This window comes from Dromiciops gliroides, chromosome 1 (assembly GCF_019393635.1).
Source record: "Dromiciops gliroides isolate mDroGli1 chromosome 1, mDroGli1.pri, whole genome shotgun sequence".
Taxonomy (NCBI): domain Eukaryota; kingdom Metazoa; phylum Chordata; class Mammalia; order Microbiotheria; family Microbiotheriidae; genus Dromiciops; species Dromiciops gliroides.
The window spans coordinates 16727450-16755147 of NC_057861.1; the positions used below are offsets into that span (position 1 = coordinate 16727450).

A 27698-nucleotide genomic window follows, 5' to 3' on the forward strand; every position below is an offset into this window, starting at 1 on the left:
TGGTAGAGTTCATTTTAATCTGGACCACCCTCAAGTCATGTCCACCAATGGAATTGAATGATACTAACCAATAAGCTTTCATCGATGTATAATGACCTGCCTCTATCAAAAGAGGATAAAACCCATGACTATTCCAGGCTTGGGCTCTCCACTCCCTGGTGACATGGAATGCTGTGGCTTGGTGTGCACTCTTCCTCTTAGGACAGTGTAGATTTTGTAAGTCTTCTGAACTCTAATGGAGACCATGTGGTGTCTCTCAGAGAGACAACACGGATCTGGGGCTTTTCTCCTGCTTGTGCTAACTGCCACACAGTTAATTCTTTATTGGTATATAGGATATTAATGATTAATAAATGCTTCTTGACAAAATGGGTGCAATAGCCACCAATATATAAATAACCATTTATTTATTTATTCATTTATTTATTTATTTATTCATTTATTCATTTTTTATTTTTTTGCTGGGCAATGAGGGTTAAGTAATTTGCCCAAGGTCACACAGCTAGTGTCAAGTGTCTGAGACTGGATTTGAACTCAAGTCTTCCTGAATCCAGGGCCGGTGTTTTATTCACTGTGCCACCTAGCTGCCCCCCATTCATTTATTTGGTTTTTTGGTTTGGGTTTTGGTGAGGCAATTGGGGTTAAGTGACTTGCCCAGGGTCACACAGCTAGTAATTGTTAAGTGTCTGAGGCCAGATTTGAACTCAGGTCCTCCTGAATCCAGGGCCAGTTCTCTATCCACTGCGCCATCTAGCTGCCCCTTCCCCCATTCATTTATAAAGTACCGTAGCCACAATAATTTTAGAGAATACAGGTTTGAACGTAGATCACTATAACACACTGATTCTCCCCAGTTCCCTGGCAGTATAAGGGGTCACTGGCTTCCTGTTCTGGTACTAGGTCATTTACAGGGCCAGAGAAAGGGTTTTTCATTTTGGGGGAGGGGGGTCATGGACTCCTGACAGTCTGAAAAACCTATGGACTTCTTCTCAGAAGCATATTTTAAAATTCATAAAATGAAATAGGGGGCAGCTAGTTGGCACAGTGGATAGAGCACCGGCCCTGGATTCAGGAGTACCTGAGTTCAAATCTGGCCTCAGACACTTACTAGCTGTGTGACCCTGGGCAAGTCACTTAACCCCAATTGCCCCGCAAAAACAAAACAAAACAAAACAAAATAAAATGAAATGCATAGGACTCCCAAAGCAGAATACTGAAATAAAGTTCTCCAGATATTGAAAAAAAATCCACACCCCCCAGGTTAAGAACCCCTGGAGGCCAAGCTGTGACCCCAGGACTTAAGCCAATCAGGCTTACTCAGACTCCAACCCAGATCCCTCTGCCTCCAGACAGGCTCTCTAACCTCTCCATAGCCCACCATCTTTCCTTTGTATCCAAGGACACAAAGACACATGAAACAATCTCTGTGCTCCGGGACCTTCAGTTCCATGGGATGTCTTGGTAGAAAGGAGACACCCCCCCAACCCCCCCACACACATGGGCAGAGTCCCAGAACCTCTGAGCTTGACAGGACCTCAGAGGCATCACGCCCAACAAGTGGCCATCCTAGATTTGTCTGAAGCGGTCTAAGTCTAGTGAAGGGGAAGCCGATCCGTCCTGAGGCAGCGCTCTTTGAAAAGGGTCTAATTGTTGGGGCAGCTAGGTGGCGCAGTGGATAAAGCACTGGCCCTGGATTCAGGAGGACCTGAGTTCAGATCCACCTTCAGACACTTGACACTTGGTAGCTGTGTGACCCTGGGCAAGTCACTTGACCCCAATTGCCTCACTAAAATAAGAAGAAGAAGAAGAAGAAGAAAAAAAATAAAGAAAAGGGTCTAATTGTGTCAATCTTAAACCTGTCTCCTTGTAGCATCTACCCCCTGTTTCTGTTTCTGCCCTCTGCAGCCAAGTTGAGAAGATGAAATCATCCAGGGGGCTCTAAATACAACACTGCATTATTATTGGGATGATGGATGATGATCCTAAGAGTGAGAGGCTGAATCCTACCCTGGCCATGTTCCCAGTGAGAATGGGGCAGCACTCACCTCCGGGTAAGCCAGGGCAGGTAGCTCTTGCCCTCCAAGATCAATGCAGTGTTGAACCAACCATAGCTAATGGAACAGGTGAGGAGTAAAAGAATGGAGTGGTTAAGGACCAAGCAGAGCAATTGATGTAAGATTTTAAAATCATTTTACTAGAATTTACTATAATAATGAATAAACCTGAAATACAAATAATCACAAGCAGATATTAGAATTTTACTTTAAACATTTTCATCCTCCTATCTATGTTTTCCCCCTTAAGGATTAGGAAGAACTGCAGTGTCCATTGACAAAGCTTGGTCCTTGGAGGTGTTCTTAAATTCCTGTCCTTTTGATTCTGGAAGAGCCATCCTCCCAAGCTCTGAGCTCTCCTCCTAGCAGACTGGAGAGAGACCTACCCATCTGTGGGGGTGGGCAGGGTTAGACTTGGAAGCCCAAGGCAGTGCTGCTCATGGCTCTACTTGGGAAGGTGTCAGCCAACAGTGCTTGCCACACATCAGCCTTTCAGGGGAATTCTGCTCTGCCTGAAAGGAACCCCTCCCTTGCCCAATTGTTCCATCAGTCTTACCTATAACCAGGAAACAGCTCAAGCTCTCGGGGTGTCAGTTTCCGAAACCCCAGAACTGTGTGCTTCCAGGAGGGATCCTACAGAGGAAAAAATCATGGACCCGTGAACTCCAAAGGAAGCTTTGAATCCAAACTCCCTCCCATTTAGAAATCCCCTGTTGTCATCATTGTTTATCATTCATTCCCAAAGAGGACCGTGCCATCAGGGTGATGTCATGACTTGCACCATTAAGTGAGGCAGGGCTGTGCAAGGTCACCAACCTCACTCTCTCCTCCAGAGCCATCTGGGTCCAATGAAAAGATATATATCAGGACTACTGGAGATGGCCCCAAATGTTTAAGCAATCGGAGTTAAGTGACTTGCCCAGGGTCACACAGCTAGCAAGTGTCTGAGGTGAGATTTGAATTCAGGTCCTCTTGACTCCAGGGCCAGTGGTCTATCTACCCACTGCACCACCTAGCTGCCCCTGCAATAATTTGCATCAATTAGCCAAAAAGCATATTGTATATGGGATCTTAGTATTCACCAAGTACTATGCTAAATCGTGGGATGTGAAGAAAAGGCAAAAACAGAGCTTGCCCTCAAAAAACTTATGTTCTAATGGGGAAGACTATGTGATCACATCTAAATATATATACAATGTATCCAAAATAGATACAAAGTTGCTTTGGAAGGGAGGGCTCCAGTAGCTAGGGGCGTCAGGGAAGGTGTCTTGAAGAAGGTGATACTTGAACAGAGTCCTGAGGGAACTAGGGATTTCAAGACACACAGGCAAAAAGGGGAAAACAATTGCAGGAATGGCAATGAGACAGAAGAGGGAATATGGCATGTACAGAGTAGAGAGTAGGTCAGTATGGTTTAATCACAAAGTTTCTGAATGGAGAGTAAAGAGTAAGAAGACTGGAGAGGTAAAAAAGAGCCATGTTATGAGGAGATCTATTTAGACAGACAAAAGCAGTCACCAGGATTCTACTTGAATACCATGAGCAATGAGAAGCTCACTACCTGTTGAGATACAGACAGCTCCATGAAGACCTTCTTCCTTATAACAGGAGCTGACATTCTATAATGATTTAAGGTTTGCAGAGTGCTTTTTCATAACTTTATCTCACTTGAGTTTCATTGCAATTTTACAGCAAAGCTGCCAGGGCTATTGTTGTTACCATTTTACAGATGAGAAAGTTGAGACCAGCTCAGGGAGGTTAAGCAAGTGGAGCAAGGTCACACAGCTAGGATTATAAGATCCTGGTTCTAGAACTGGAAGGGATCCAAGAACCCATTTAGTTCATTTTACAGATAGGCAAACTCAAGCCCACCAAAGTTAAGTGACTTGGCTAAGGTCACACAGGTAGAAAGTGAAAGAACTAGGATTCAGTTTAACATTCTTTTTCCTCTCTACCACAGTAAGTTTCAGAAGCAGATTTTGAGCCCATATCTTCCTGACTTCAAGCCCAACTCACATGTTTGTATTATCCCTGAATATGTGTCTTAGTATACCTACTCTCCACTGGTGCTAATTCTACCATCCAGAGCTATACAGAAGATAAGCAATAGTTACAGGCAGGAAGACCTGAGTTCAAATCCTGAGTCAGACACTCGCTAGCTGTGTGACCCCAGGCAGATCACTTAACCCCTGCCTGCCTTAGTTTCCTCATCTGTAAAATGGGGATAATAATCACACCTCCCTCCCAAGGGTATTGTGAGGATAAAAAGAGAAAATCATTGTAAAGCACTTAGCCCAGTGGCTGACACATAGCAAGTACTGTAAATGTTAGAGATCCCATGATTCTCTGAGCCACATTTCTCCTTGAACAGAAGAAAGGCAAAAGATTTTGTGTGTGTGTGAGGCAATTGGGGTTAAATGACTTTCCCAGGGTCACACAGCTAGTAAGTGTTAAGTGTCTGAGGCCAAATTTGAACTCAGGTCCTCCTGAATCCAGGGCCGGTGTTCTATCCACTGCACCACCTAGCTGCCCTGAAAGGCAAAACATTTTATAGGCTGTAGATGGGGTGACCACCACCTGACAATGGAAAGTTCCCCTTTGGGTGGGGAAAGCTTGAATGAGGTGGTGGTCCTAATTTCTGGAGTTGTCTCTGTCCCCTGGTACCAATCAGGCAGCAGCCATGCCTAATGGGCTTTCTTGCTATAGAATGTAATCTTCCCTACTTAACTGTGTCCTGATAGCTAGTTGGCCCAACCCCCATGTCACTAAGTCTTTCAGAGTTGTTTATTTCCACAACATTGTTTTGGTTTTTGTTTTGTTTTGTTTTGTTTTTTGCAGGGCAATGAGGGGTAAGTGACTTGCCCAGGGTCACACAGCTAGTGTCAAGTGTCTGAGGCCAGATTTGAACTCAGGTCCTCCTGAATCTAGGACCAGTGCTTTATCCACTGTGCCACCTAGCTACGCCCCCCCCCGCCAATATTGTTATTATTGTGTACATCCTTCTGGTTCTACTTACTTCCCTTTGCATCAGTTAATATAAGTCTTCCCAGGTTTCTCCAAAACCATCCCCTTCTTGTCTTCTTATGGTCCAACAGTATTCCATCACATTTGTATGCTCTGACTTGTTCCACCATTCCCCAATTGACAGGCAGCCCTCTTAGTTTCCAGTTCTCTGCTATTTCCAATAAAGACTCTCTCTTTCCCAGGATGTACTGGGACTTACTGACTTACCGGGACTGCTTTGGAGAAGAGGTTATAGCCTGAGATAAGGAATAGGCCCATTTTCTTGGCTTCTGGAGAGCTGAGGTAGCCCAGTAGGTAGTCAAAGGTCTTTTGGTTCCAAGCCCTGTGAGGACAGACACATACATCAGACAAAGGGATGGCCAAAGCCCAGGGAGCAACAACCATCTTATCACCATTGTGCTAGCCCTAGGCAAAAGCCCAATAAGGCTGTGAGCTGGCTGGGGGCTTGATCTGAGAAGGGATGAGGCTGGAGGAGACCTTAGAAATCTGCTAGACACGTCTGGATCCCAGATCAGGAGCTGGAAGGGACCTCAGAGGGTATTGAGTCCAACCCATTAATTTTACAGATGAGAAAACTGAGGCCCGTGGAAATAAAGGTATTTAACTAAGATCAGAGGACATGAGATCTGGAGGTGAAAGAGTCCATGCCTTCAAGGAGTTTATATTCTATTGGGTATATCTACTGATGTATGTATGTATACATGTGTGTATGTATGCATGTGTGTGCGTACGTGTGTGTATGTATACATGTGTGTGTACGTGTGTGTACATACAGGTACATGTATATACATGAATATGTACAAGGTAAGTACGAGGAAGTCTGGGAAGCAAGTTCACTAATGGCCCTTCGTGCTGAAGACAAGTCACAGCATACCTCTGGGCCTCAGTTTCCTCATCTGTCAAAGGAGGAGGTTGGACTCAGCGACGTCTAAGGTTTGCTCCAACTCTGAATCTAAGAGCCAGGGGTTCTAACTCCAGATCCTATCCCTAGGTCTCTCTCTTTCTTTATCAAAACTTCCATTCCCCACCTCCCACCCACCCCCAATCTCTCCTCTCAGCTTATGTGTCACCAAAGGATCAGAACTCATTCTTACTAAAGTGTAAATGACTGATTTGAAACTTAGAATCTCATTTTCACTTTTCTTTGCCTGTATGACTAAGGACCAATCCCTTAACTAACTGCACCTTAAACAATGCATTCTACCTCTGTGAGACTCCCTTTCCTCATTAATAAAATGGGGATGGTTCTATTTTTGTTCTGAATATATGCTTTCCTTCTACTTTCCCTCAAAATATGGCCTAGAGCAGTGATTCTTTTTTTTTTTTTTTTGGTGAGGCAGTTGGGGTTAAGTGACTTGCCCAGGGTCGCACCTAGGGTCACACAGCTAGTAAGTGTTAAGTGTCTGAAGTCGGATTTAAACTCAGGTTCCCCTGAATCCAGGGCCGGTGCTCTATCCACTGCGCCACGTAGCTGCCCCTAGAGCAGTGATTTTGGTTGCAGGACCCCTTTACCCTCTTAAAAATTATTGAGGACCCCAAAGAATTTTTCTATAGATTGGATGAAGCAATCAATACTTATTGCAATAGAAAATAAAGCTAATAACATTTTAAGATATGAATGTATTAATTCATTAAAAATAATGTTAAGGGGCAGCTAGGTGGCACAGTGGATAGAGCACCGGCCCTGGAGTCAGGAGGACCTGAGTTCAAATCAGGCCTCAGACACTTAACATTTAACTAGCTGTGTGACCCTGGGCAAGTCACGTAACCCCAATTGCCTCACTAAAAAAAAAAAAAATAATAATAATAATAATGTTAAACTCATTACATGTTAACATAACATTTTCATGAAAAATAGCAATGTTTAATGAGAAAAAAATTAATGAGAAGAGTGGCATTGCTAGATGTAGTTTTGAAAATCTCTTTAATGTCTGGCTTTAAGAGAAAATAGTAGGGGGCAACTAGGTGGCACAGTGGATAGAGCACTGGCCCTGGAGTCAGGAGGACCTGAGTTCAAATCCGTCCTCAGATACTTGATACTTACTAGCTGTGTGACCCTGGACAAGTCACTTAACCCCAATTGCCTCACAAAAGAAAAGAGAGAGAGAGAAAGAGAAAATAGTAGGATTTCTCACGTCTGCTTATGCAATTAATCTATTGTAATATGCGATTTGGGCAAAGTACCTAAAGAAATTCCTGACATAGATGAAAAAGGGAGGAATATTTTAATGGGCAAATAATGTTTTAATATCCTTATGAAAATAATTTCGACTTTGTTCATTTATTGTTGCTATTGCTCAGTTGTTTCAGTCATGTCTGACTCTTCCTGATGCCATAAGGGGTTTTTTAACAAAGATATTGGAGTGGTTTTGCCATTTTCTTCTCCAACTCATTTTATAGATGAGGAAACTGAGGGCAACAGGGTTAAGTGACTTGCCTAGGGTCACACAGCTACTAAGTGTCTGAGGCTGGATTTGAACTCAGAAGTCTTCCTGACTCCAGGCCTAGCACTCTGTGTACTATGGCGTCACCTAGCGGCCCCTTTGACCTTGAGACTCCCTGAATGGGTCTTGGGAATCCCCTAAAGTCCACAGACCTACTGGCTTATGCAAAATCTGAGTGCAGGGATCAGGGAGAGAGGAGAGAACTATAATCAAATTATTAGTGAGATAACAACAATGGAAATATTGAAGATGAAGACACGAATATTAGTGAATAAACTGAGCAGATTGTGTTCATTTGACTTGAAAGAAAGGCTAGGTGGGGCAGCTAGATGGCGCAGTAGATAAAGCATCAGCCCTGGATTCAAGAGGACGTGAGTTCAAATCTAGCCTCAGACACTTGACACTTATTAGCTGTGTGACCTGGGCAAGTCACTTAACCCTCATTGCCCCACAAAAAAAAAAAAAAAAGAAAAGAAAAAGAAGAAAAAGGGGCTAGGAGGAAAAACAGGAGTTTTTGGAGTCAGAAAGACCTGAGTTCAAATCTAGCTTCAGAAACTTACTGGCTGTGTGACCCTGAGCAAGTCACTTAACCCCTATTTGCCTCAGTTCCTCATCTGTGAAATGGGGACACACTGGAGAAGGAAATGGCAAACCACTCGTGATCTTTGCCAAGAGGATCACATAGAGTCGGACACAACTGAACAACTGGGTAACAACAAGCTTTGTGTGACCTTGGGCAAATCATTTCACTTGTACAGGCCTCATTTTCCTCCTCTGTAAAGGGAAGGGGGTTGGGCTGGAGGCCCCTTCCATCCCTAAATCTGCAATCCTATAAATGGAAAACAAGCCTCATCACGCAAATATGCATGTTTCCTGTGGTAATTCTGCTGCACTTTTTTCACTGTATGCCTCGATATATCACTTTCCTGCCAAAGACACTTCAATTGAGAAACACATTTTCTATTCCGGGATCCGGGCCTATATTGAGCTTGTCCTTATCTCTCAGATCCTTGAGGCTCCCTTGTACCAGGCTGCCTCACTTTTGGACATACTCTGCCCTTTTTCTGGTATTTTTTTTCCTTCCATGGCCCCCAGTGCTTGCATCCCCCCTTTGGGGTCTCTAGTATTTCCTGGCCTGTGATATAAGAAATGAAAAACCAAACAAAAGTTGAGAACTATCTTTACATGTAACAGGAAAAAATAAATTAATTTAATTTAATTTTAAAAAAAGAAATGAAAAACCACTCAAATGGGTCTGAGCAAGAATATATCTTGTCATAACTGCAAAAAAATGATGACCTCTAGCCCTTTCCGAGTTGCCCTGCTGAGGGGAAAACAGAGGACCCCGGACATCCCCCATCCTGACTGGGAAGAACTTGAGGGAGTCACAGGGTCAGTGATCTGGAGACGAGAAAGCCCTTCAAAGCCACTGAATCCAACTTCTTCATTTTACAACTGAGAAAACTGAGGCCCTAGGAAAGGTAGGTGACTTGCCTAGGGTGACTCAGCTCATAAATGAATGAGTCAGGATTCAAACTCAGGTTTTGACCTGTAGCTCAGCACTGCCCACTAACTAGGCCACCAGCTATCTCATTTGGGTGTATTCAATCCAAAGTTGGCTCCTCCGACTTTCACTGACTCCCATCCCTGATGATTGCAGCACCTGAGGCCCCGGTGACTGTTACCTACCCCAACTGAGGGGTTGGTAGAAGAGGCCTGTGTGAATCCACCCTTCTTCAGCAGCTCAGACCCCTTTGTACTAGGATCTAAATCTCTTTCCCCTGACTCCTTCCCTCCCCTTCATGACTTCATTTCATACCTTAGACTTAGAAAACAGACAGGGCCCTCAGAGGTTAAGTGACTTGCTCAGGGTCACACAGCTAGTAAGTATCAAGCGTCTGAGACTGGCTTTGAACTCAGGTCCTCCTGACTCCAGGGCCAGTGCTCTATCCACTACGCCACCTAGCTACCCCCGATTCTTTTTGAAAAAAACTTCTCAGGCAGCTAGCACATAGCATGTGCTTGCCTCTCTCAGCTAGAACCACTCGAGCTGCTGCCCCCCTCCCGCAACCCGAGGGTTCCTTCCTTACTTCTCCTGCAGGTTCTCTGAGAGGTAGGGCTGCCAGAGGCCAGCAGCCCCATCACTAGTTGTGAGTGGTGTGAAGCGGTCGGCATACACCTCGATGGACAGGGGCCGCAGGGTGCGGTGGTAATGTTCATGGATGCACAGGGCGGTAGACAGTCCAATCACTCCTGCCCCAATCACGACCACACGCATTGTGGAGGCTGTCGGGAGTAAAGAGAAGAGGAACATCCTCAGAGGTGAGACCAAATGGGACTGACAAAATGGAAACTTTCCAGCAGAAAAGATGAGTGGGACTTGATTTCCTTCTTCAGAAACTGAGGGAGTTTAAAATGCACCCCCACCCAACCCCACCCACCACCCAACACCTACCACTGCTCTGACTTATCTCTTTTTCTTTTCTTTTTTTTTTTGCAGGGCAATGAGGGCTAGTAAGTGTCAAATGTCTGAGGTCAGATTTGAACTCAGGTCCTCCTGACTCCAGGGCGGGTGCTTTATCCACTGCGCCACCTAGCTGCCCCCTGACTTATCTCTTTCACTTATTAGCTCTGTGCAAATCACTTCCCTCTCTAAGACTCAGTTTCCTCATTTGTAAAGTGTTGAGATTGGACAAATGGCCTGTTATGTCCCAACTCTAGGTCCATCATCCTAGGTCACCTCTCTGGATTTATCCTGCATATAGCTTTTATGTATATAGCACTTTGCGTGTTGTCTCCCCAATTAGACTGTGAGCTCCTTAAGATCTTTTCCTTTCTTTGTATCGTGCCAGAGCTTGGCACAATGCCTGGCACGTACTAGGTGTTTAATAATCACTTGTTGACTGACTGACCTAGTCTGGCCAACCAAAATGCCGTTACCTTCTGGGTGCCACAATTTAGGAAGGTCATTGATGGATAATTGTATGGAGGAGGGCAGTCTTCAAGGTAAAGGGTCTTGAGATCATGGCATAGGAAAATGTGTTGATGCTAAGGAGGAACTAACCTTATTTTGCTTGGCCCCAAGAAGAGAAGCGCTAAGGACAATGAGTGGAAGATGCAAAGAGGTAGCGGCAGCCTTGATGTCAGGGAAACATTTCCTTACAATGAGAGGGGTCCCAAAGACGAAAGAGCCGCTTGGGGAGGTAGAGGGTACTTCATCATTGGGGAGGGGGCAGGTCTTCAGACAAAGGCTGGATGACCATTTGGTAGGTGTGTTCTAGAAGGAATTCTTGTTCAGGTATGGGCTGGACCAGATGGTTTCTAGGTAGCCTTCCATCAATTAGTCAATCAATCAACAAGCATTTATTCTTTTTTTTTTTTTTGGTGAGGCAATGGGGGTTAAGTGACTTGCCCAGGGTCACACAGCTAGTAAGTGTTAAGTGTCTGAGGCTGGATTTGAACTCAGGTCCTCCTGACTCCAGGGCCGGTGCTCTATCCACTGTGCCACCTAGCTGCTCCACAAGCATTTATTCTTAGCTCTGGTGTTGTGTTGTTCTGTTATTCTGCTAGCTATCTGCCCTTTTCTGAAAAATCTTCATCTATGGAAAGGCTACCTTTAGAGGAACAAAAAGGGAACTGAACTTTAACTGTTTAAGTTTAAAATTAACTGAAACTGTATTACTCTCTAACCTAGATGGTCCCAATCAGTCGTTCATGGTGTACCGGTAAACATTCAAGTGTGACTGGGTTAATTACAAAACTGGCCACTGTGGTCATACCTTGAGATCATGGGTTGCTAAATCTAGAAGTGGATGGGGTCCCAGTGGCCATGGAGCCCAACGACCTCATTATTTTACGGAAGAGTAAACTGAGGCTCAGAGAGTTTAAGGGACTTGTGCAAAGTGTCACAACCAGAAATACAATCATAGGTTTAGAGCTGGAAAGGACTTGTGAGGCTAAACCCATTATTTTACAGATGAGGAAACTGAGGCCCAGAGAGTTTAACTTGTTTGAGGTCACACAGTTGGTAAGCAGAAGAAATATGCGGTTCAAGAGCTATACTTTTAGGGGCAGCTAGGTGGCTCAGTGGATAGAGCACCAACCCTGGATTCAGGAGAACCTGAGTTCAAACCCAGCCTCAGACACTTAACACTTACTGGCTGTGTGACCCTGGGCAAGTCATTTAACCCCAATTGCCTCACAAAAACCAAACCAAAACAAGAGCTATACTTTTAGGAGTGCAGATCCACAGAGTACCTTGCTGGTCAACATCTGACCCATTTCCTCTATTCATGGATCCATTACCTTAAATGAGGCTCTCATCACCTCTCAGCTCCCTACCTGATGTCCCTACTGCCTCTAGCTCATTCTCCAAACAGCTTCCAAAGTTATTACCTTAATTACAAATCTGACCGCATCACTCCTCTACTCAGTATGCTCCAGTGGTCTCCTAATGGCTCTAAAATAAAATATAAACTCCTCTGTTTAATTTTTTTATTTGTTTTTTGTTTTAGTGAGGCAATTGGGGTTAAATGACTTGCCCAGGGTCACATAGCTAGTAAATGTCAAGTGTCTGAGGCCAGATTTGAACTCAGGTACTCCTGACTCCAGGGCCAGTGCTCTATCCACTGCACCACCTAGCTGCCCCTATCTGTTTAAATTTTAAATTCCTAATTCCAAATCTAGCCTCCTGGGCAAGTCACTTCACCTTATTTGCCTCAGTTTCCTCATCTGTGAAATGAGCTAGAGAAGGAAATGGCAAACAAGCCCAATATCTCAGAAAACAACTCAGTATGTCAGGAACTTCATTTAAATTTTGAGGAGACTTGGATTTTGGGAGAGTGGCAGGCTCCCAACTGGATTGGTAGATGCTCATTTTACTATTCATCGTGTTCTTTCTATAAGTACTATTAGTACTATAATTATTTTTAAATCAATTCTAGCCTAAGAATTAAAATAAGCTGTAGTCATCATTTAAGCTTGTGTCTGCTTCTATGGGAAGCCAAATCCATTGTGCCACAGTCATGTGACTAGCTATAGGCAGTCCCACAGCCTACCTAGAAGGCTGAGCTTCCCCAGTGACTGGTTGGGTCAGTTTTTTTTTTTTTGGAGGGGTCAGTTTTGATTGGGCAGACCCACATGTAGCAGGGAACTGGCCAATAAGCTAAGCATGCTGAATACAGGCTCCTCAGCCTCTTCCTTGGAGATATGCATGAGCCAAGAAGGCTGATGCCCACTGCACAGGCCCATAAGGACTGGGCTCGTTGGCCAAGTCCTCCTTACACACAAATACACAGATCTTTTGATGATGAATCAGTGTGCTGAAGGACAGAAGGCTGCTGACAGTGGGACATGCAGTAACCATCAGGGAAAGCATAGAATTCCCCAGTGAATGGTGTTATCAGCACCACCTGGTGGTTAAACGAATAACTAGCATTTTTACATCGCTTTTCAGAATTCTTCACATAGATGGTCTTGTTTGAGCCTCAGAACTCCGTCAAATAGGTTCATATAACACTAGCATCTCATAAGTCAGGACAGTTCCCCCACTGGTGCAGATCGGTACCCAAACATGCTTGTTGTTATTCAGTCATTTTTCCAGTTGTGTTACCCCATTTGCTGGGGTTTTTTGGGCAAAGATACTGAAATGGTTGGCCATTTCCTTCTCCAGCTCATTTTACACGTGATGAACTAAGGTTGATGAGCTTCTGGGAGCTGGGGTGGGGGAGGGAGAGGAAGAGGAAGAGGGAGAGGGAGAGAGAGAGAGAAAGAGAGAGAGAGGGAGAGAGAGGGAGAGGGGGAGAGAGGGAGAGAGGGAGAGAGGGAGAGAGGGAGAGAGGGAGAGAGGGAGAGAGAGAGAGAGAGGGAGAGAGGGAGAGAGGGAGAGAGGGAGAGAGGGAGGGAGAGAGAGAGAGAGGGAGGGAGAGAGAGAGAGGGAGAGGGAGAGAGGGAGAGAGGGGGAGAGGGAGAGAGAGAGAGAGAGAGAGAGAGAGAGAGAGAGAGAGAGAGAGAGAGAGAGAGAGAGAGAGAGAGAGAGAGAGAGAGAGAGAGAGAGAGAGAGAGAGAGAGAGAGAGAGAGAGAGAGAGAGAGAGAGAGAGAGAAGTTTTTTCCTGGCAGTTTTGTCCTGTGGGCCTTGGCTGCACAGCTGTTTCCTATAGAAGCTATAGACCCCAAGTGGTGAGTTAATAAAATGAGTCTGGCTCTTTGAATTAGCTAAACTGGAAGTGAGTTTGGGGATTATATAGACTTTTTTTAGAGTTAGGGGGATTACCCATTTTTCTTTTTCTCTATTCCCTTGTCCTTGACTTTATTAATTTCACCTTTGCTGTATATTTTATTCTCATTAATAAAACCTGATTCATTTGTGGAAAAGAGGCTGTTAAGCTCCTTTCTTATTGGCCTGGGAGATATAACTAAAAAGGCAGTTTGGAGGGGAGGAAGTTTTGGACCTAGAGGTCCCTCATTATTTTCTGAACCCCAATATTATGGCAAGCCACCCAATTAATTCTCCACATATTAAATTTGGCCCCTACAAACTCATATCTTCCTAACTCCAGGCCCAGTGCTCTAACCACTGTACCACCTGGCTGCCCCACCATCCTATACTCCTCTTGTTCTAATTGCCTCTGTGATAAATTATAGACTACATTTAAAGCCATTTATGATTTGGCTCCAAACTATTCCCCCCCCCCAAATTAAGCATATGTACTCTCCGTTGCAGTCAAAATGACCTTAATGTTATCTGGGCACATCAGTGTGCTAGACCGAGCTCTAACGGACTCCTGAGAGCTGATTGTTAAATTTTCAGTGAGAGCATTTATATCTCTGAAATTGGCAAATGCTACAATTCAAGGTTTGATTTTATGTTTTGATGATGATGTAGACTTGAGAAAATGATGGCAACAATGTTACTAGTACAGATCAAAACTTTAAAGTGTATCATGTGCACTTTCCTTCCTTCCTCCCCTAACCAAGAGCCAGTTGTTAAACATTTACCAGCACACTCCACCCACTGCATAACAATCCATCTCTATCCTTTGCCCATGCAGCCAGTCTTCCTGTGCCTCAGTGCTCTCCTGCTTCACCATCCTCCTGTAGAATCACCAGCTTCCTTCAAGACTCAGCTGAAGCCTACTTCCTACTGAGGTTTGTTCTTATCCCTCCAGTTGTTGGCCTCTATTGAGTAGAATCATGAGCAAGCTCTACCCAGATTGCCGTAGGGGCTCTGTTTGCCCCTCTAGGGGGGAAAATCCCCCTACAGCTGGCACTGACTACAAATAACAGCCCCACTATGCCGTGGGACAACCCAATTCAACTTTCCCTCCTCTGTTCTCCAAACTCTCCTCCCACAAACTCCTGGCAGCTTGGCCAGCAGAGCCCTGAATGGCGTTTCTGTTACAGTGCATTCTTTAAAAAGGTCTTTTTCCCCCCTGGGGGGAGCTTGATAAAAGCTCCAGCCCACAAAAATTGGACCTAGGACAGGCTTCCTCAGCCAAGTCTCCAGCAGAAACAACAAACACAGGAGGCTTCATCATGGGACTTTGGTGAACTGTGGGCACGGGTGGTTCCGCTCCCTTGCCCACCAGAACTCCGGGCAGACCAATCCTCCCTTTCCACCTCCCCCAACCCCAGCCAACCCCTCTGCTGGGCAGGAGCCCACAGGAAACATCGACAAAGACAGAGAGGAAGTCAGTCAGTTAGTCAGTGTTAACAAACATTTATTAATCCCTTACTGTATGCCAGGCACTGTACTGAGGGATGAGGATATGAAAAAAGGAAGAAAAAAGAAGTCAGTTTATGATGAACTCTGACTGCAGATCGAAGCAGACTATTTTTCACTCTTTTTTTTTTTTACTGTTTTATTTCGTCAGTGTTTTCTTTTGCAACGTGGCTAATAAAAGTTTGGCACGACTTCGGATGTATAATTGATATCAAATCGAGTGCCTTCTCCAGAAGGAAGGAGGGGCAGGAGGAATAGGAAGAAGAGAGAGGATTTGGAACTCACATTTTTTTAAAAAAATGATTGTTGGGGCCACTAGGTGGTGTGGTGGATAGAGCACCAGCCCTGGATTCAGGAGGACCTGAGTTCAAATCCGACCTCAGACACTTGACACTTACTAACTGTGTGACCTTGGGCAAGTCACTTAACCCTCATTGCCCCACCAAAAAATAAAAATAAAAACAGAATTTCTAAAAAAAAAAAAAAGATTGTTATAAATTTTTACATGTAATTGGGAAATATTTAATGAAATAAAAACTTTTTAAAAAGAAAAAAAAAGTCAGTTAATTAACAAACATCTGTTAAATGATACTACGTGCCAAGCACTGTGCTAAGCCCTGGGAATGTAAAGAAAGACAAAAGGCAGTCCCTCCCCAACAAGAAAAGTGAAGGAATAAAAAAGCAGGTTCCCTCTCCAGTTCTGGATGTCCTGGCATCTACTCATGGTTCTCCCTGACTCATAAACTAACTGGGTAACTTTGAACAAGTTGAGTCATTACTTTGGACCTCAATTTCTTCATTGCCGAGTGCTTAGCTCAGTGCCTACTACATAGCCGATACTAAATAAATGTGTATTGAATCAATAAATAATGGATGGATAGAAGGATAGATGAATGGGTAGATGGACGAATGGATAGGTGGATAGATGAATGCATTTTACAGTCATAGAATATCAAAGCAGGAAGGGATCTTAGATATTATCCAGCCTAATCTCCTTTTTACAGAGGAAGAAACTGAGTCTTAGAGAAGAGAAGTGACTTACCCCAGGTCACACTAAGAAGGCAGATGTCAACAATTATGAACAAAGTTCAAATTGTCCCTGGTTGTCCCCGGATCACTTCTTTTTTTTTTTTTTAAGTGAGGCAATTGGGGTTAAGTGACTTGCCCAGGTCACACAGCTAGTAAGTGTTAAGTGTCTGAGGTCGGATTTGAACTCAGGTCCTCCTGACTCCAGGGCTGGTGCCCTACCCACTGTGCCACCTAGCTGCCCCCCCAGATCACCTCTACCCAGAATCTGTGTGTGTGTGTGTGTGTGTGTGTGTGTGTGTGTGTGTGTGTGTGTTTTCCCTGTTCATGGGCAACCCAGTCTCTCTGATCTTCAATTTTCTCATCTTTAAAATGGGGATAATAGCACATGCCTCACAGGGTTGTTGTGAGGATTAAGTGAAGCAGTACAAGAAGATTATTTTGCTGGGAATATCATCCCAGAGGAGGTGACACATGGGTTAAATATTTTTTTTTTTTTTAGTGAGGCAATTGGGGTTAAGTAACTTGCCCAGGGTCACACAGCTAGTAAGTGTTAAGTGTCTGAGGCTGGATTTGAACTCAGGTCCTCCTGACTCCAGGGCTGGTGCTCTATCCACTGCACCACCTAGCTGCCCCCACATGGGTTAAATCTTAAAGGAAGAGAGGACTTCTGGGAGTCAAAGTGGAGGAAGGAGATGAATTTCAGGCCTGGTGGATGACCTGCGCAAATGCACGAAGACAGGTCAGGGGACTGTGACTTCAGAGGACAAGAAAAAGCTGATGGAGTGTGTGAGGAGGAGAAATGCTCAGTAAGGTTGCAAAGGTAGACCGGGGGCAGATTCTAAAAGATTTTTAGGGTACAACAGAAATATTCTGACTCTACAGGAGGAACGACTTGGTTCATATCTCAAACCTGCCACCTTAGGGCCTTGGGCAAGTCACTAAAACCTCCCCAGGCCTGAGCTTCCTCATTTCCAAAGAGGAGTCTAAAGGATCTCTGAGATTCCTTCCAGCTCAAGCCTTCTGATCCTTTGGTAGTTTATAGTTTATCCTGGAGGTAATAGAGAGCCATTGAAGGTTTTTGAGTAGGGGACATGTGATGAAGAGGAAGGCAGAATGAAGGAGAGAGGTGCAGGACCTTAAGAAATAAATCAAACAAGTATCATTTTAAAAAGTACTTCTATGGAGTAGTTTACCTGTAGAATCTATGGATAAGGGAAGCATTTATGACCAAACAAGAGATAGAGAACATTATGGGATATAAAATATATAATTTTGATTACATTACAAGATTAGAAGGAAAGCAGAAAACTGGGAGAAAAAATTTACAGCAAGCTTCTCTGATACAGGCCTCATTTCTCAAATATATAGAACTGAATCAAATTTAGAAGAATACAAGTCATTCCCCAATTGATAAATGATCAAAGGATATGAACAGGCAGTTTTGTTTGTTTGGGGGTTTTTTTAGGCAATTGGGATTAAGTGATTTGCCCAGGGTCACACAGCTAGTAAGTGTCAAGTGTCTTAGGCCGAATTTGAACTCAGGTCCTCTTTACTCCAGGGCTGGTGCTTTATCCACTGCGCCACCTAGCTGTCCCTTTTTTTTTTTAAACAGGCAGTTTTCAGAAGAAGAAATCAAAGCTATCAATAGTCATATGAAAAAAATCTCTAAATCACTATTGATTAGAGAAATGCAAATTAAAACAACTCTGAGGTACCACCTCACACCCATCAGATTAGCTAATATGACAGAAAAAGAAAATGACAAATGTTGGAGGGGATGTGGGAAAATTAGGATATTCATGCACTCGCTGGTGGAGTTGAGAACTGATCTGACTATTCTGGAGAGAAATTTGGAACTATGGCCAAAAGGCTATAAAACTGCATACCCTTTGATCCAGTAATACCAATGCTAAGTCTGTATCCCAAAGAGGTTTTTTGGGGAGTTTTTTAAGGGAAAAGGATGTATATGTACAAAAATATTTATATCATCTTTTTTTGTTGTCGTTCTGGAAAAGAATTGGACATTGAAGGGATGTCCATCAATCGGGGAATGGCTGAACAATTTGTAATATATGATTGTGATGGAATACTATTGTGCTATTGTGCAAGGGCAGCGAGGTGGCATAGTGGTAAAGCACCAGCTCTGGATTCAGGAGGACCTGAGTTCAAATATGACCTCAGACACTTGACACTTACTAGCTGTGTGACCCTGGGCAAGTCACTTAACCCTCATTGCCCCCCACCCAAAAAAATGATGAGCAGTATGCTGTAAGACAATTGCAAAGGACCCATGATGAAAAATGCTATAAACCTCCAAAGAAAGAACTTATGGAGTCTGACTACAGATCGAACCAGACTTTTTTTAAACTTTATTTTTCCTGGGGCTTTTTTCATATGTGCTTGGGGGCGGCTAGGTGGTGCAGTGGATAAAGCACCGGCCCTGGATTCAGGAGGACCTGAGTTCAAATCCGGCCTCAGACACTTGACACTTACCAGCTGTGTGACCCATGGCAAGTCACTTAACCCCCATTGCCCCGCAAAAAAAAAAAAATAAAAATAAAAATAAAATATATATATATGTGTGTGTGTGTGTGTGTGTGTGTGTGTGTGCTCTTTATACTACTGTGCTATAACAGACAATGAGCAAGATGGTTTCAGAAAAATCTGGGAAGATTTATATGAACTGATGCAGGAGGCAGCTAAGTGGCATAGTGGGTAGAGTATGACCCTGGATTCAGGAGGACTTGAGTTCAAATTTGACCTCAGACACTTACTAGCTATGTGATCCTGGGCAAGTCTCTTAGTCCCAATTGCCTTGAAAAAAAAAATGAACTGATGCAAAGTAAAGTGAGCAGAACCAGGAAAACATAGTACATAGTAACAACAATATTGTATGATGATTAGCTGTGACTTAGCTATTCTCAGCAATACAATGATCCAAGACTATTCCAAAGGATCCAGGATGAAAAATGCTCCCCAACTCCAGAGAAGGAATTGATGAACTCTGAGTACAGGTTGAAGCATATTCTTAAAACTTTTTTATTTTATTCTTATTTATTTGCTCATTCATTTATTTAGTTGTTTTTTCTTAAAAACTTTTTAAAAGGTCTTTTTCTGTATTTTCTTTCACAATATGACTAATATGGAAATGTGTTTTGCATGACATCACACTATTTTGTTATTGTTCAGTCTGACTCTTTGACCCTGTGCACCATAGCATGCCAATACTGTCCATGAGTTTTTTTTGGCAAATTGTACTGGAATGGTTTGCCACTTCCCTCTCCAATGGATTGAGGAAAACAGAGCTTAAGTGACTTGCCCAGAGTCATACAGCTAGTAATTGTCTGAGGACAGATTTGAACTCAGTCCTCCTGACTCCAGGATCAGTGTTATATCCACTGAGCCACCCAGCTGCCTCTTTCAAATATATAACCAATAGTATATTGCTTGTCTTCTTAATGGTTTGGGGAGGGACAGAAAGGAGGGGAAGAATTTGGAACTCAAAAATCTTAAAAAAGTAAGGTTAAGGGGGCAGCTAGGTGGCACAGTGCATAAAGCACCAGCCTTGGATTCAGGAGGACCTGAGTTCAAATCGAGCCTCAGACACTTAACATTTACTAGCTGTGTGACCCTGGGCAAGTCACTTAACCCCAAACGCCTCACCAAAACAAAAACAAAAAAACCAAACAAAAAGTAAGGTTAAAATTGTTTTACATGTAACTGAGAAACACTTCACAAAATAAATACAAAATTTAAAGATTTTTACAATGTAATTGGGAAATATTTAATGAAATAAACATTTTAAAGATTTTTACCATAATTGGAAAATATTTAATAAAATAAATAAAAATTTAAAATATTTTACATGTAATTAGGAAATATTTAATGAAATAAAGTTTTAAAAAACTTAAAGAAAAAATATGCTTCTAGATCTCCTTCTTTAGATAATAGAAAGTGGTAGATGAGAGAATGAAGACATAAGAAAGTTGTCCAAGAAGCCACAGCAAATAGATGAATTAGGACAGAGCAGGAATGTTCTTCATTTCAAACTGCTGGCTAAAGTCAACAGATATTGTCAAGGCTGGGGATAGGAGTCTGCACCTCCCCAAGAGAGGGCTGTGGAGGACTTGGGGAAGGGGAGGGCAACAAGGTTCAGCAGCCACTTTTCTCTGAAGGCACCATAGTGGAATAGGGCCAATGGCTGGCATCAGAACGGGAAGAGACCCTGGAAAGCGATAGGCCAATTCCTTTTATTTCTTTTTTTTTCTTTTTTTTTTCATTCTGAACCTAACAAATGGCAAATAAAATGAATTTTTCCCTGTGCACAGTAAGGCACAGAGAGAGAGGATTATCTGTGCAACCCAAATCCCTTTCTCCAACAGCTTGCAGTTCCTTTTAAGTACATAATAAATTTAGCACGTCACTCTCAAAACTGTCCTGCTTCCTTTCTGGCCTGTTCTCTTCTGTGCATTTAAACAAAATACTTCAGTGACTCTCTTTAAAATTTGTGTATGGGGGCAGGAGGGCATCCTGTTGCTATGGCATTAGATTGTAAGCTCCTTGAGGACAGGAACTGTCTTTTGTGTGTGTGTGTATGTGTGTGTGTGTGTGTGAGGCAACTGGGGTTAAGTGACTTGCCTAGAGTCACACAGCTAGTAAGTGTCTGAGGTCGGATTTGAACTCAGGTCCTCCTGACTCCAGGGTGGGTGCTCTATCCACTGCATCACCTAGCTGCCCCGACAGGAACTGTCTTTTGCCTCTTTTTTGTATCCTCGGTGCTTAGCAGGATAACCAGCACATTGTAGGTGCTTAATAAATGTTTATTGATTATTTTTTGATGATTGCTGCCCCCCCTTATTTTCCCCACCCATCCATCGCGGTCCTGCAGTTTGCTTATTCCATCCTCTTCCTCAAATCTCTTTTTTTGAGCTTTGGGAGAGAGCACTGGCCCCACTCCCATTCTACAGTCCCTGTCCAGGTCTCCACACTCTCTCAAAGTTCCTTGATACTGGCTGACAATGGGAAATGTAGTTTATCTGACCTTAGTTAATTCATCTAGAACAGCTATTTGCTTTCTGATAATCCCCTTATTTATTTATCTTAGGTATCAACTCCCTATTAACCATAGTTGTTCTGTCCTTTTCAGTCCTTGACAGAAAAAGACAGAAACAAAGACCTGAGCAGTTCAGCCTTCAGGGGTCCTATCCCTCCTTTAATCTCCCTCTTTCCCTCAATATACTAACAAAACAAAAAGAAAACAAACATAAACTCCCCACATAATTCCTTCTATTGTACTTAGCTTTCTTTAGTAGGCACAGTGAACAGAAGGCCAGATTTGGAGCCAGGAGGACCTGAGTTCAAATTCAACCCTAGACCCCTGAGAGCTGAGTGCCCCTGGGCAAGTCACTTCATCTCAGTCTGCCTCAGCTTCCTCAACTGTAAAATGGGGATCATAAGTGAGATAACTTATGTAAAGTACTTTGAAATCTTAAATACATAGCTAAATCTTAGCTATTATTAGCATTTTCACAGCTAGGTGACGCAGTGGATAGAGCACTGGGCTGGGAATCAGAAAGACGAGTCTTTCTGAGTTCAAATCCCACCTCAGGGGGGCAGCTAGGGGGTACAGTGGATAAAGCACTGGATTCAGGAGGACCTGAGTTCAAATCCAGCTTCAGACACTTGACATATACTATCTGTGTGACCCTGGGCAAGTCACTTCAGCCTGTTTGCCTCAGTTTCTGTAAAATGAGCTGGAGAAGGAAATGGCAAACTACTGCAGTATCTCTGTCAAGAAAATCCTGAAGTGGGGTCATGAAGAGCTGGACACAACTGAGCAACATCAATATCAACATTATTAGCACTTCTGATTAAAGGAGGAAATGACCCAGTGGTCATATTTGAGGATTTGAAACTGGGGTTCCTGCCTCCTTGTTCAGTGATTGCTAATTGGCCAAAATGATGGAGGGAGAGAGACCTGAGCCTGGAAAGTGCCTCAGGGGTCATTTAGTCTAGAGGGTTCATTTTGGTATCAGGACAACTGGGGCAGCCTGCATAGGCCATCAAAGTGGCCAAGCTGGCTTCCTATCATCCACTTTCTCTGCCTCCAGAGCCAGGTCGATCCTGCCTGGACCCTCTAGAGAGACCACTGTCCCAAGAGCCTCCTCTCCTTCCCAGGAGACCACTTGGAACAAAGCCTGACACAGCCGCCCTGTCGAATTGTCTGTCTGTCTGCTTCCCTCCCTCCGTCTTTTCTACTCTATCCCATGGCCTTTCCCAAGGTCATAAGTGGCAGAGCTGAGTCTGAAAGTCACATCCTTCAAAGTCAGACCCAGTGGCTTCCTCGCGCCCCTTTCATCCAAGGTCTTGCCTACAAGCCATTGTTATTGCCTTGGGCTGGACCACTCTTTCCTGGGCCAGCTATTGCCTCCAGGCATAGAGATCCAAGGTGCTTCCCCCACCTACCCAGGGCTCCATACTACTCACCTGCACCCCGATCTCCTGGGGACAGAGAGGATCAGAGTAATCCGGCCACCAAGGACCTGCCTTCAGTTGCTGCAAGGTCCCAGCCTCCCTTCTGCAGCCTCACTGACTCCCTTCCAGGGCTGCAGACGGAGGTCAAAGTCTCCCAGTGACAGCAGTGGCCCAAGCAACCAGTCAGAAACAGGGCAGGGGTTCTGGACAAGGTGGAGCTGAGTCCTTTGGCCTGACTTGGGAATGAAACTGGAGTTGGGCCCAGCGTTGGGGGTTCTCCCTCCTCTCTCTCATCTATCCCCTGAGAGGTGACATGACCCCTCCGGCTTCATGGGGACAAGTGGCTGTGACTGAACCACCTCTTGGCTGCCTGGGTTGGTTGGGGCTGGGGGGGGGGGCAGAGGAAGAAAAGAGGAGGGGAGAGAACAGGCCCCACCTCATGGAGGGGAGGGGGGAACTCAGCTTCCAGGGCCAACATGGGCCTAGGCCCCAGGAGGCCAGAAAGCCAGGCCACAGGATACAGGGACCTTTCGCCAGGGAGACCAGTGCCACCGTGGGACAATGGGGGAGCCCGGATCCTGTGTGCCCAGGAAGGCGCCTGACTGTGCTGAGGAAGATGTGTGGGCCTCCACTGCTGTCTCCCAGAGACACTTGCCATGGAGCTGACCCTGAGTCTGCTCTCTGGCCTGCTTTAGGCCCGACCTTGCTTTGCCCCAGGTCTGGTTTCTAAGCCCTGGGTCCTGAGGCCTCAAGGACTGGAGGGTGGGGGTGGGAATGGGCTACTCTGTCTAGGAGCCCTGAGTTTAGAGGTAAATCTGGATTATTATCATCGAGTATCTTATTTTTTTTATTTTTATTATTTTAAATTTAGATTTAGATTAAATTTCTATTTAATTTTAATTTTAAAATACACTTCTCCCCACCCCTTCCCCCCACATACCTACAAACAAATGAAGTCACAATATCTGCCAGTTGGAAAGGCTCTCAAATCATTCCCTCCAGACCTTTCATTGTATTTTATTTTGTTTAAAAATATGGTTTATTGATACTTTTTCTCTTCAGATATCCGTCATTTCAGAATATAGATCCATCCACCACCACTTCTGCCATCTTCCCTTGTCACAGAGAAAAATAGTTAAGCAAAATCAACCGACACAATGATGATCTGGCAATGTATATAATATTATGCACCTGTAGTCCTCCACCTTTCTACTAAAAGGTAGGAAGTGTGCTTCCTAGGATCATAATGTAAAAACAAACATCATTGCTGGGTCCAACAGGGATGGGGCACTTGCCCACTTCCTCTCATAGGGCCCCTACTTCTGGATTCATGCTCAAAACCCAGGTTTAGTCCTAGGGGAGGCTGGAAATTAAAGATGGTGGTCAGCTTCTTTTCCTTAACTCCAAGACTCTTCCCACTCCTATGAGCCCCAGGATAATCACTTTAAACTTAGTTTTGATTCATGTCTAGGGTCTGCCCAAAAGGGTGAGAGTATACACTATAGATCAGATATAGGTCAGCTATTTATTCCCTCCATAAAGTACTCACAAGTGTACATTAATAAACCATAAACACAATTTATAGCAGCAATTTATAACTACTCTTATTTTCTCCTGGGAGGTTGATATTAAAAACAAGGAACATTTCATAAGTCTACCAAATAAGCATTTCACATTATATTTGGATTCTGCAGTATCTCCCTCAAGGTCCATGCCTGCTGGGACCTGAGCTCATCCTCCCATCTTCCTTCCATCCATTAGCCTTATAATAAATGTGGGGCAGCTTTGTGGCAGGGTAGATAGAGCACTGGCCCTGGAGTGAGGAGGACTCCAGTTCAAATCTGGCCTCAGGCACTTGACACTTACTAGTGGTGAGACCTTGAGCAAGTCACTTAACCCCAGTTGCCTCAAACACCCAGGGCCATCTCCAGTAATCTTGATGTATACCTTGCCACTGGACACAGATGGCTCTGGAGGAGAGAGTGAGGTTGATGACTTTGCATAGCCTTCCCTCACTTAAATCCAATTCAGTGCAAGTCATGACATCTGTCATGGTCCTCTTCAAGAACGAAGGGCAAACAACAATGAATGTAGGAGCTGCCTCCCATGGTGCAGACAGTCTCAACTGAAGCACTCAGGAGCTCCCAACCTCTCAAAATCACAAAGATGGTTTTCAGGGCTAGAAGTTCCCTTTCAGGAACCTGTTTGGTTCCCTAGGCTCAGGCAAAGAGGCACAAAGCAGAGATAGCCAGGAGCTCAAGCCTAAAATAACTGCCTTAGTGGCCACCTGAGCACAGTGCTCATTTATGACAGAGTTGCCCCTCCCCATCCCTGCACAGGATATCCCAGGCCAAGGGACCAAGGGAGCACCCAGGGCTTGCTGGGTCACCCCAAAATGCCAAGTGCTTCAGTGTTGAGCCTCATGGGTCCCCAGAAGTTAGCGGGAGAAGCTCAGGATCTTTGCTCCAGGGGTTGAGCTGAAATCCAACCCAGAGGATGAGAGCATCCTAAACTAGAGTTGGACACAACTTCAAAGACTATCTTCAAGGGTTGGCTCTTTACCTGGGGTCCCCTGAACTTTTTAGAAAAATAGACTTTTGCAACTATCCATCAATATAATGGGTTTGCTTTGTAATTCCCATGTATTTTATTTCATTCATTGAACAACGTTATTCCGAGAAGGGGTCCCTGAACTGGGAGGGTGAGAGGTGGGGCGGGGAAGGGGGAGGAATAAACCTTTGTGTAGTGCCCCCTATCTGCCAGGCATCACAGTAAGCATCTTTTACAAAGATTATCTCACTGGATCCTCACAACAACCTCGGAAGGTAAGTGCCATTATTTTTCCCATTTTAGAAGTGAGGAAATCGAGACAAACAGAGGTTACACAGGGTCACACAGCTAGTAAAGGTCTGAGGTAGGATTTGAACTCGAGTCTTCCTGACACCAGGCCCAGCACTCTATCCACGGCACAGTAGTAATATTATACACAGTTGTTTCAGTCCTGATTCTTCATGACCCTATTTGGGGCTTTCTCGGCAAAGATACTGGAGCAGTTTGCCATTTCCTTCTTCTGCTCATTTTACAGATGGAGAAACCGAGTCAAACAGGGTAAAGTGACTTGTCCAAGGTCACACAGCTAGTATCTGTGGCAGGATTTGAACTCAGGAAGATGAGTCTTCTTGACTCCAGGCCACCTTCATTACCCATGGGTAACAGATCCTAGATTTGGAGCTGAAAGGAACCTCAGAAGCATTAATTCCAAACCCTTAATTTTACAAAAGAAGAGGCTGAGATTCAGGGAAATTAAATATACAGGTAGTAACTGTCAGAGGTAAGATTTGAATTCAGCTCATCTGACATCAGAACCAATATTCTTTTCCCTACTCTGTGATGGCTTCCCTATGAGCCCTTGGAGGATAAATGAAATCACACCAGGAGAAGACACCTCCTTCTTCCCCAGGAAGACACCCATAAGACTTTAATTAATTAAAATTTTAAATGAAGGTTTAGACTACATGCTCTCCAAGGTCCCTCCCAGCCCTGACATCCCCTGTTCTGAGGTCCCTCCCAGCTCTGACATCCCCTGTTCTGAGGTCCCTCCCAGCTCTGACATCCCCTGTTCTGAGGTCCCTCCCAGTTCTGACATCCCCTGTTCTGAGGTCCCTCCCAGCTCTGACATCTTCTTTTCTAAAACCCTTCAAACTCCTCTCTGATACTGTCAGTTCTAAGGTTCATCTCCACTCTGACATTCCAGGCTCTATGGCTCCTCCCAGCTTTGATATTGTGTTTTAACATGTCACAATGCTGACGTCCCTTCTAGCTAATCCCAGATTAGTCCCCTTCTCAATCCAGAGATCAGTTCTCCTTTCTCTAGGAAGCCCAGGGAAAGGAAGGAGGGAGGGAGAGAGAGAGAGAGAGAGAGAACGGGGCAGAGGGAGTGAAGGGGAGGTGGGACAGACACAGAGAGAGAGAGAAAGCACTAGTGGCTGTCATTGACTCCACACCAGAGGGCCCAGGCTGCCTGGTCACTACAGTGCCCATCAGATTCCTCCCTGGAGAAATTCCTTGGCAGGGCCCATCGCCCTGATCTCCTGCCAGAAATAGGCAAAGTACTCAGCCCCAAACAGCTGATGCTTTGTCCTCACAGAAACCTGCTCCCTGCACATGTGTGTCCTTGTGCTGATGAATTTCTGCCTGGGAGCCCACTCATGGCAGCAGTTGGAGAGAGAAGCCCAGAAGGCGTGTCAGCGAGGCAGAAGGGTTGCACTGTGGCTGGTCCCCATGGCAGGGCCTAGACCAAATGCCAGAACTAGCAGACAAAGCTGGTACAATAATAACAGCCATGTGGTTGTTTAGTTGTTTTTCAGTTGTGTCCCACCATTTGTGACTCCTCTGGGGGCATTTCTTGGGAGAAGTCCTGGAGTGGTTTGCCATGCCCTCTAGCTCATTCCACAGTTGAGGAAACCGAGGCAGACAGAATGAAATGATTTGCCCAGGGTCACTTAGCTAGTAACTGTCTAAAGTTGAATTTGAACTGAGGTCTTCCTGACTCTAGGCCAGGCATTCTATCTGCTGTGCCACCTAGCTGCCCAGAGTGGGAGCCTAAAGGCAGCTGCGTGTCACAGTGGATAGGAAACTGGACATGGAATTAGAAAGACCTGGGTTCAAATTTGACCTCAGATACTTACTAGCTGAGTGACTCTGGGCAATTCACTTCTCTGTTTGCCTCGGTTTTCTCTGAATAATAATAGCACCTATCTCTCAGGGTTGTTGTGAGGATCGAATGAAATAATAATTGTAGCTTAGCAGTGTGGGCACATAGTAAGTGCTATACAAATGTTAGCTATTGTTGCTATTGTTATTAAATGAGATAATAATCATAAAGTTCTTAGCACAGTGTCTGTCACATGGTAGGTGCTATATAAATGTTAGCTGTTATTAAATGAGATAAT

The 27698-nt window shown here is 44.4% G+C and overlaps 1 protein-coding gene across 1 annotated transcript in view; it reads right to left on the reverse strand.

Moving 5' to 3' along the window:
• DAO (D-amino acid oxidase) overlaps nt 1-22880 on the reverse strand; it is a 31686-nt gene extending 8806 nt beyond the window's left edge. Inside the window, exons 1-5 of the mRNA XM_043976968.1 lie at nt 22759-22880; nt 9613-9808; nt 5286-5400; nt 2611-2687; nt 2046-2111 (exon numbers count right to left, since the gene is read on the reverse strand). Coding sequence (XP_043832903.1) covers nt 2046-2111; nt 2611-2687; nt 5286-5400; nt 9613-9800 — 446 coding nt within the window. The 5' untranslated portion in view covers nt 9801-9808; nt 22759-22880. The remainder of the gene's footprint in view (nt 1-2045; nt 2112-2610; nt 2688-5285; nt 5401-9612; nt 9809-22758) is intronic.
• Between the last annotated feature and the right edge of the window lie 4818 nt (nt 22881-27698).